Genomic DNA, 10,775 nt, shown 5'->3' on the forward strand with positions numbered 1-10,775 from the left:
CTTCTATACTATATGTCATTCAAATCCTATTCTTATGATAAATAAAATAAATTAGATAATAGAAATACCTTTCCATCAGATAAAACATCTTCATTAAACTGATAAAAACATTCTTTATCCTGTAACCCTTCTATATCTATAAAACTAGCTATATCTATTTCACTTTCTGTTACTCCAACATCTTGTTTAGATGAAGATGTTATAGTTACAGTTGAATCTGAAGGCGGATTTGAAGAAGGATGCTGACAATTCTTACACTCTTTCATGGCATGATTTATAATTTTCTCCGCAAAATCAAGAGCAAATGTTTTAAGACTAGACATATGTTTCTCTGGTTCTGAAATGTCTGTATTATTAGCACTATCACATTGTTGTTTAACAATAAGTTCAGAATTATTAGAATTACTCAAGTCTGTTGATGGCGATGGGTCTGATGAAGATGTTTCTACATCTAGTGATGAATCCTTAACTATATCTACAGAATCCGTATTACTATTTTCTGGCATTCTTTCATGATTAGAATTATTTTCCGTAGCATTTGACAATGTCTCTGTTTGTTTATATTCCTTTAAAGCATTTGTTGCTGCCATGGTTTCTAAACTTTTCATAGGTATCCATGACTCTCCCTGACTATTCCTGGGTAAACCAAAATAATGATAAGCCTTGCGTAGTGTGTCTTGTAAATATTCATATATCATAGCATTACTAACTGTTCTGGCTACATTTAACTTTGGTGCAAAAGGGTCTGAAAGTCAAAGCAAACAAATATTAGAGCAAATGTAATTTTCTACTAGTTTTCTAGAATAATAAAAGATAGGTTGCCAGGCAACGAAACATACGCCCACAGCAGATATATCGTCTGGGCAGTCAACAAGAATTGTCATATATTTTTAATTTTTAATACATTAAAATCTGATTATAAATTTAAAGTCAATCGGATATGAACTTTGACCTCTAGGCCGTCCACAAGATTTTTCAAAGTGATTAAGGGCCATAACTCTGGCAGTAATTATCGGATATTGCTGAAAATCAATAGGCTTCTTCGTCTCATGACCTTAAACACTGTGTATAAATTTAAAGTCAATCGGATATTAACTTTGACCTTTAGAGCATCCACTAGATTTTTCAAAGTGATCAAGGGCCATAACTCTGGCAGTAATTATCGGAAATCGCTGAAAATCAATAGGCTTCTTCGTCTCATGACCTTAAACACTGTGTATAAATTTAAAGTCAATCCGATATTAACTTTGGCTTCTAGAGCGTCCACAAGATTTTTGAAAGTGATCAAGGACCATAACTCTGGCAGTAATTATCGGAAATCGCTGAAAATCAATAGGCTTCTTCGTCTCATGACCTTAAACACTGTGTATAAACTTAAGATCAATCGGATATTAACTTTGGCCTCTAGAGCGTCCACAAGATTTTTTGAAGTGATCAAGGGCCATAACTCTGGCAGTAATTATTGGAAATCGCTGAAAATCAATATGCTTCTTCGTCTCATGACCTTAAACACTGTGTATAAATTTAAAGTCAATCGGATATCAACTTTAGCCTCTAGAGCGTCCACAAGCAATTGTGGACGCCGGACCGATAGACGGACCGACAGAACGGACCAACAGACGGACGGACGGGGGCGACGACAATATAAAAAGGATCACATATAGAATGTTTCAGTTTCCATAACAAATGTATATTCTAACTAATAGATATTCTAACAAATAGATATTCTAACAAACAGATATTCTAACCAGCGGCTGCCAGGCAGGATACGCCCACATTTTCGAGAGATGGATAGAGAACAAGCTAACAAGAAAGTGATTTTTCCTACAATCAAGGGCCATAATTCAGGAAATTACAATTCGATATGCGCATATATCGAAAGGAACTGAGATCTTTGTGTTATAAACTTACATTTCAAGTTTCAACAAAATCGGATAAAAATTGTGACCTCTATAGGGTCCACAACCTTGATATACCATATTTTTACGCTATTTGAGAACGAACGGCGGCCATTTTGTCTGTCAATTTTGGGGCGATTTTCACAAAATTCAAACTCAACTGTCCTTAGGGTGGAATGGTAATATAATAATACGGTTTTTTAAATCGGATAAAAATTATGACCTCTAATGGGTCCACAAGCTAAAAACATGATTTTTCGTACAATCAGGGGCCATAATTCAGGAAGTTACGGTCCGATATGGGCAAATATTGAAAGGAACCGAGATCTCTGGGTTATAAACTTATATTTCAAGTTTCAACAAAATCGGATAAAAATTGTGACCTCTATAGGGCCCACAACCTTGATATACCATATTTTTACGCTATTTGAGAATGAACGACGGCCATTTTGTCTGTCAATTTTGGGCCGATTTTCATGAAATTCACGCTCAGTCGTCCTTAGGGTGTAACGGTGATATAATAATACGTTTTTTTAAATCGGATAAAAATTATGACCTCTATAGGGTCCACAAGCTAAAAACGCGATTTTTCGTACAATCAGGGACCATAATTCAGGAAATTACGGTCCGATATGCGCGAATATCGAAAGGAACCGAGATCTTTGGGTTATAGACTTACATTTCAAGTTTCAACAAAATCGGATAACCAGCGGCTGCCAGGCAGGATACGCCCACATTTTCGAGAGATGGATAGAGAACAAGCTAACAAGAAAGTGATTTTTTCTACAATCAAGGGCCATAATTCAGGAAATTACAATTCGATGTGTGCATATATCGAAAGGAACTGAGATCTTTGTGTTATAAACTTACATTTCAAGTTTCAACAAAATCGGATAAAAATTATGACTTCTATAGGGTCCACAAGCTAAAAACGTGATTTTTCGTACAATCAGGGGCCATAATTCAGGAAGTTTCGATCCGATACATGCCAATATCGAAAGCAGCCGAGATCTTTTGGGGATAAACCTATATTTCAAGTTTCGTCGAAATCGGATAAGAATTGTGACCTGTAGAGAGTCCACAAACAATTGTGGACGGACGGACGGACGGGGGCGACGGCACAATACGTCCACATGAAAATGTGGGCGTATAAAAACAGATAGATATTCTAACAGATAGATATTCTAACAAAGATACAAAATTCAAAACATATTAAAGAAAGGTTTCTATAAGATTCTAACCTTCTATAGCCAGTTTCTTACTGTTCCATTTCTTTTCAATTCTCGATTGTTTTTCCATCTTGATAGAAACAACTTCATTGGCTGTATCAAAGTTTAATATGTAGAAACGTAATATTCCTAACCAGAGCTCTGACAGACTTTGCTTGTTTTCCGTTTCCCACTTGGTGGCCTGAAAAAAAGTGAAATTAACCAGAGCATGTCCTGGGTATGTTGCATTATTATATGTTACAAAGCACACTTTCATAATAAGATAAACAAAATTTGCTTAACTAATTTCATATAACTATATTCCATTTTGTTGTAGTATGCAAAACCATTTCTTCAGATTAGGTTTTCTCTTTTACATATGTGTGAACAACTTTATTAAACAGGTAACCCTATTGCACAGCAAAGGCATAGAACCATTGAGAAACACTGATACAAACAAACCTCTTGTGTAATATATGAAAACCATTCTTCTTTTTTCTCCTCACATTCAGCAAACTTTGGGAAATTCTGTAATAGAAGATTTTTAATAAAACCATTATTTCATTCTAATAAATATTAGGTATTTAAATAAAGTCAATTTCTGTGTTGTTTTTAATACCATGTGGTATCCCATTAACAGATGGTCCTTAATCCTGAACACAATATGTATGGTAGTCCTTTAAGTAAGGCAAGTCTTTCTTACCTTATGAAATGTAGGTAATATTGGGGGTGTTGTATTTTGTAAATAATAAACTGTCATTAAACTCAATGAATAGGCTGGTAATGTTCCTTCCTTTTGTCGATCCAATCCACAAATCTAAACCATAAAACATTAACATACAAATTACATACGGTTGTAGCTTTGATACACCTTTCAAAATAAATTTGCATACAATGCCTAGGGTCTCTTCAGACTTTACTGCATTACTTAATATCTAACTGACAATGTTTAGTTTATTCAGTTTTCCAAACAATCCAACCATTTTAGTATATACTCGGTGGCTTAGACTCTTACAAATTACTTTAATTAAGTACAATAACTGTTTTGAAGAATCCCCAGTACATTGTCGACAACATTAGATCTCATTAACACCGTTGGGGTTGGGAGGAAAAAAATCCAACAAAAACAATCCACAGATTTACAACATCCAATGCAACTTTTATTTTGGAACTGTACAGCTAGAAAACAATTACAGCTAGAAAATAATTATGTGCATACCTTGGCCCATGTTCTAAAAGTTATTCCTAGTTGAACAACTCTAGGATCAAGAGAACTATAAACAGATAATAATCTACTAGTATCCCTAGCAAAACAACTATTTATAGTTAGTTGACATCTTATAGAGGTGTTAGGATCTTCATATATAACAGCTGGTACTTTAGAATAGAAATCATTCTCTACATTCTTAAATCTCTCACCTGTAGTGTAATAATAATATCACTCTTATTAATAGTTCACATTTATAGTCGATATTAAATAATGACAGTTTCTACTAAACAAAGATGGTCTAAAACACAATACTTTGATTTTATTTCAAACTTAAAGTTAGTATGCATTACTCTCAGTTTCCAAAATAATCAATATCAAAATTCTATTTTTTTTAATTCATCAATCTTCACAAACCAACCAATATAAAATTATAATCATTGGAAGATCTTAAGAGTTTCATATCTGAAAAAAAATCAAATATGAACATTTTTGTAAACCAACCAATATAAAATTATTATTATAATCATTGGTATATCTGACAAGTTTGACATCAATTGTAAATCTAAATACATTCCTGAAGCTAGAAATATTTGAATTAGATAAATGTTCCCCTTTTGATGAATTCTTTTTATAGCATTACCTGATTGTTTAAACTGTTCATACATTGAAACAAGAACTTTAGGCATTGATTTAGAACTGGGAGAATGAACATAGATGTTAATATCTGATGTCTTTAAACCAAATCCAGATAAAGTCGAGCCATACATTTCCATCTCTATATCTGCAACAGAGGAATGAAAATTTTAAATATCCATACTTAAACAAGTCTTTCACGACAGAAATTAATAAGGAACTTATATCTCTCCTTATGAAATATACATACATAATTAATTACATACTAATTCCACAAATTTAAAAAGTACAGTGGACTCTGTCACATCCGATCTCTGATCACTCCGGATTGTGTGACATCCGGTATGATTTTCATGTCCTGATTTATTTCCTTATTACTTCAGCCAAAAAATCGCTGGTAAATCCGAATTCTGTATGTTCCGGATTCCGAAATCAATCAGCCGTCCCATCACATAATTTCCATTAAATCGACACCGTATAATCCGTACTTCAAACTGTGGGTGTGAAGCATCCAATTATCGGTGAGATTAAAACTCAATGGATGTGAAGCCAGAAAGATTAACAAGTAATCACCAATCAATTATCGGTGAGATTAAAACTGTGTTGATTACTTTGATCGGTAAAGCAGTGAACCTGAGTTGTTTTAAGGGAGTGGACAAGATCTACCTGCCAGTCAATTGGTCGGCCAATCGCAAAGCTTGGATGACAGGTGCCGTTTACTTTGATTGGCTTGAACAATCTATCAAGTATCCCTAGTAGACAGATCTATCAAGTAAAGTAAGTAAATTATAGTATTTTACCAGGTATTGTTTTCTTCATGTATTCTTTTAATGATTGTACTATAGATTTTCTAGTTGTAATTTCTGCTGCTGTTAATACTTGTTGTTTATATATATCTTTAAGTAGGACATCCAAAGATTCCAGTTGTTTCTCTGTAGGCTTTGGTATAAAACGCAGAATATTCTCAGACTCTGTAACCTTGTAAAATAACAACCACATTTTTTGTAATATAGCCCTTTTGAAATAAAGAAGTTCATTCTTAAACATACATTATGCAAGAGATAAATCTGCCTATTGTAGGTCTTTCTTTAGGCCTAAAATGTTATATAAACTATTAATTAGACATTAATTAACGTATCCAGATCATAATCAAGTCTCGATGTCAACGCTAGCCTGCAATATTTGTTGGATTATGATCCGATTTGCTGCATAACTTTCCTTCTCGAATTAACGATTAAATGGATAATCGAGACTATGATTTTTATCGTACCGACTTTAGTAATGATGACACGAGGCTATGCGGAACTTTCGATAGCTTATTTCTCGGTTTATAGTGGATCAATTTGAATGAGATTTTCAGCAAATTGCCTTTACATTATCTAGTTTTTAACTTTTATAGTGAGAACTGCCAACTCGTTATCTTATCTCCCATAATGTATCTTTAAATTTGAAATACATAATAATTCAATTTAGATTAGCTCCTGTTTTGAACTTCATTTGTTTACTAAGAAAAAGTTCCAATCGAGAGAGCTGTAGTGGCTCAGTGAGTAAGATGCTGGCTCGCTAACCAGGAGGTCTCGGGTTCGCGCCAGTTGTTGGCTGCGACAGTTGTTCAGGATTTCCTGGGATGGTTTCCCCTTGTCAGAGATGCTGGATTAAGGCCCTGACCAGGAATAGTGTCTAGTTGTTCAGACTGCATGGCATATTCCCGTCTTCATTAGCTTAATTGAAAAAGCAGCAGGTTTGCACCATACATTACAATTATCTAAAAACCAGACAAAAAACGTGTGCAAGATAAAAACAGACACTGCTAGCTAAATCAAGTGACTGGGCACGTGGGCAGGCAGTAAGCATTCACTGCACTCTTCGGTGCTATGTATATGTAACGATACAATTTTCATGTAATGACTATAGTATAAACAAAACCAGTAGATCTCGGGTTCACTATTGGTGTTGCCCGATAAAACTCCTTGGGATTTTCCAGTGTGGTTTCCCCTCATCAGTGGTGCAGATTGAGGACTGGGCTAATGAAGGAAATTTTGTGCAGACAGGGCATTTCCTTTATTCTTCATCAAATTCTAATTGGAATTTCATCCCACCCTAACAACTACATGCTGTTCTTTGCTGGGTCTCTGTCCTGCACCACTGACAAGAGGAAAGCATGCTGGAAAATCTTGGGGAATAAAAAAAAATCAAAAATCAAAAGGTTTTTCCATTTCAATGGCATAGACAACAATAGTACCACATTAAAACATATAAAAAAGGGAAATAATCTGATTTTTGGACAACATTTTACTTACCTCTTTTCTGCGTTGATGTCTTTTCTCTCCCATGTGTCGATTACAATCTTCTTTTAGATCTAGATGATAGGAGCATACACGACAGAAAAAACTAGCTCGGGGAAACTTTGTTGATTTCTGTTCATAAAAAAAACCAAAATATTATTTCTCTCATAAATACTGATAAATAAATGAAAATGCAAACATACATTTTATCCGAGAATGTACATATTATTCATTGTCAGAGCCATTTGTTTTTCATATGGGTAAGGTACAGCAATGAATCTCTTACAAGGTACATATGGTGATTTCTTTTTACAATAAGAATTGATATACCTACCTTTCTCAAGGGAAAAATCCAATTTTTCTCAAGTTTATCTTTAAATATTTTTTCAGTTTCTGAAACTAAACAAAAACATAAATGAAAGGCATGGAAATCAATTTCTTAAGCCGATTCTATATCAGGGATCTTATCTTTGAGTTATTTTAATTTAATTTTTCTGTTCTTCAGGTATTTATTTAAAAACTTAGATATTTGGAATTAAAACCTTCTGAACACCACAACCAATTATGAGTAAGAAATACTGAGCATGTGAAACTACCACACCTTGACAAAAAATAAGTCTTTTTCGCAAAGAAATAAGGACATTTTTTATAATAGTTTTCTGAAGAACAGAAAATCATATTGATGTGGCCTAAGGGCCTTCTTCTAAAAGTCTACAATAATATTCATTTGATTAATCACCAGTAACTGACATTCACTTACTTTGTGTGTCAGTGTTCTGAACAGGCTTCACATTGTCTACTTTTGAATTACTGGATTTTTTCCCAGACTGTGCGCTGTTGTTCCTATTAGACTCTCCTCTGCTTTGTTGTCCTCCTCCATGGTTTTCTGGAGAAGATTTGGCTCTTTTTTGTGATGTGGTACTAGAACCAGGAGTATCTTTCTTTACTTCTTGTGTACTAGATTTTTCGGCATCATTGATATTTTGTTTACTTTTAGAGTTTCCTTTCTTTCCAGGATTCTGGCTTTTTTTCTGTGTATTATCTGGTGGATTGTTTACTTGTTGTTGATGTAGTGTTCTATTACCTTGCCTATCTACTGAAATTGATAAACTACCAGAAGAACTTGTTTTGCTGTTATCATTTTTGTTAGTTTCAGGGGTCTCAGCTGATTCGGCATTCTTTGCTTGCTCCTTTCTTGCTTTTCCTGATTTACGTCTTTTCTTTGAGGTTGATACATTTGTCTTTGACTGAGATGTTGTTTTGGTTCCTGGAGAAGAAGATCTTTCACTAGATGTTGATAACTTCAACATTTTTTTTAAGTCATCAGTAATTGCTGTTGTGTCTGCTGCTTCAGCCATTTTCTTGCGATTCTGAAGTGAAAAGAAGAAATAGTTGCAAGCAAACATGGAGACCATCCATTTATCATTATCATCGATTTAATGTGCTAATTTTGTCCTTCACAGAAAACAAATCTGAAATGCAGTTGCTAAAGATGCATTATGTAAGAGTTTAATATACTTATAGTAGGGCTTTTTTTCTGGCTTCAAATGTTATATAAATTATTATTTAGACATTTATTTACATGACAAATGCTTAATCAACTATCTAGACAAATGGATGGCTAAGATAATGAGTGGATTAGACAATGTCTGTCACATCTTTGTTAAAGATAAGCTAAATCTGCCTATACAAGTTGTTGTTTTGGCTTCAAATGTTAAATAAATTATTATTTAAACATTTATTAACCCAACAAGCCCAGCCCTTTATCTAAATCTTTAAATTTAGATATAACAAACAATACATAATCACACAGCAATGGTAATAAGCATTATCAGTTCATTGACCATTACATTATCTGATAGCAAGCAAAGGCTGTTTCAATTAGTTTACTTACCCGGATTGCTTGCAACTACCGTAATCAATGTACTCAAAAGTATAAATTATAATCAGCAAATTTTAAAAAAAACCCAAAAACATGGCTGCATTTCTGATAGTGAACAAAGGCCATTGTGCATAATGGTCTACAAAGTTCGCTTTCTGACTACCATAATCAGTGGTCGATGCATCTATTAGTGTTCTTATTAAATAGTTTTAGTACACTGAACGGGACAGCTAATGAGAAGCACCAATAATAAGTTTTAACTTAGAGTAGCAATGGTCAATTGACTGATAATACTTGCAATAATTTCTTCTAGAAGACACTGGTGCATATATGTTTATATTATCCTGACATAATTGCATTACTTAACAAAGTTTATTAATTTTAAAGATGAAGTAACCTTTTTCCTTGAAGAAATACTGGGTGGTCCAGTTAAGCGTGTCTGGTAGAATGCTTCTGCTTCTTCGTATTTTCTTTGCTGTAGCCAGACAGAATCATGCGTTAACGGATGTTCAGACATTTCTGTAAATTACATAAAAATAGAGGATAGTTTTTGTACATGCAAAAAATTTTACAAGTTTTAATCATAATGCTTTTACAAAGCTTCTATTCAGATCAAATGTGATGTTTACATGTTAATTCAAATAATCTCTGTAAATCAATTTAGATTTGCAGGTGTTTATAAACTCATGTAGTCATGACGCAAATTGCATTTGAAATACAACAACATAAGCCATGAAAACATTGACACGTATAACCTTTACTTAAAAAATCAGGCTATTTCCTGGTAAATTCACTACAGAAAGTAAAAGTAGAAAGCAGAATGTAAAAATTTATATTCACTGTCACAATCTTGAAAACTGTGCCCTTGCATGTTCTGAAGGACCATATTCCTGGTATTATTGACGTTCAGTTCCCCCATTCAAATTACCTAAATAAATACTTCAGTGAGGGTTCCCCTGCAACCCTAAAACATTCCCCTATTATGTACACTAACACTCCAGAAGACCTATTTGGGGAAATATTTTGGATTTATCATTTTTAGGCCTTGCATGTAATTGTGTGATAACTTTGCAATTAATAGTCGAAAGACACTTAAAATTGACAGATTTTATAATCTTATTCGAAATGGAAATGGACAGTGACAGTCAAGACTCTAACCTAAGTGAAAGTTAGCAAGAAACAAATTCAAAACACAATTTTCCAAAAACAATCTGAATCTCTCACATCATATTGAATGAAATAAAAATAAAAACGAACTATTGTAACCAACAAACTATATTCATTCATTTGGTTGTGACAAAAATGCTACGTTATACCGGTACCGATATTGTGGTGCAATGTTACATCCTACATATTATATTATTATGTCACAGTCAATTTGCAATGTTAATGTCCGTCAGCAATGCCGATGCATGGTCACATCTTACTGGTCAGACCAGGTTCCATTTTACACTTTTTACAGGCTCAAAAACCCAATAATTTCAATACACGTCTTACATTTGATCTGTTTAGGATAAAGAACACACTTCCAAATAATGTCACATTCTAGCTGCAATGCATTACCAATAACAAATATTTGGGTCTACATCAAATATTCTCTTTTTTGCAGGCCCTGAAAACATTTTGGCAAGAGTTGTGTCCCATTTATTTTTACCGGAA

General features: G+C 33.7%; 1 protein-coding gene across 3 annotated transcripts in view; it reads right to left on the reverse strand.

Annotated features, from left to right (window-relative positions):
- Positions 1-10,752, reverse strand: part of LOC126817511 (terminal uridylyltransferase 7) — a 32,093-nt gene extending 21,341 nt beyond the window's left edge. For all 3 annotated transcript variants that reach the window (XM_050544526.2, XM_050544524.2, XM_050544525.2), the window contains exons 1-12: positions 10,614-10,752; positions 9,514-9,635; positions 7,995-8,604; positions 7,569-7,633; positions 7,250-7,366; positions 5,750-5,927; positions 4,957-5,097; positions 4,326-4,525; positions 3,810-3,923; positions 3,569-3,634; positions 3,140-3,308; positions 69-745 (exon numbers count right to left, since the gene is read on the reverse strand). In XM_050544526.2, the coding sequence (XP_050400483.1) occupies positions 69-745; positions 3,140-3,308; positions 3,569-3,634; positions 3,810-3,923; positions 4,326-4,525; positions 4,957-5,097; positions 5,750-5,927; positions 7,250-7,366; positions 7,569-7,633; positions 7,995-8,604; positions 9,514-9,633 (2,457 nt within the window). In that variant the 5' untranslated portion in view covers positions 9,634-9,635; positions 10,614-10,752. The remainder of the gene's footprint in view (positions 1-68; positions 746-3,139; positions 3,309-3,568; positions 3,635-3,809; positions 3,924-4,325; positions 4,526-4,956; positions 5,098-5,749; positions 5,928-7,249; positions 7,367-7,568; positions 7,634-7,994; positions 8,605-9,513; positions 9,636-10,613) is intronic.
- Positions 10,753-10,775: the final 23 nt, after the last annotated feature.

This window comes from Patella vulgata, chromosome 4, assembly GCF_932274485.2.
Source record: "Patella vulgata chromosome 4, xgPatVulg1.2, whole genome shotgun sequence".
NCBI classification, from domain to species: Eukaryota; Metazoa; Mollusca; class Gastropoda; family Patellidae; genus Patella; species Patella vulgata.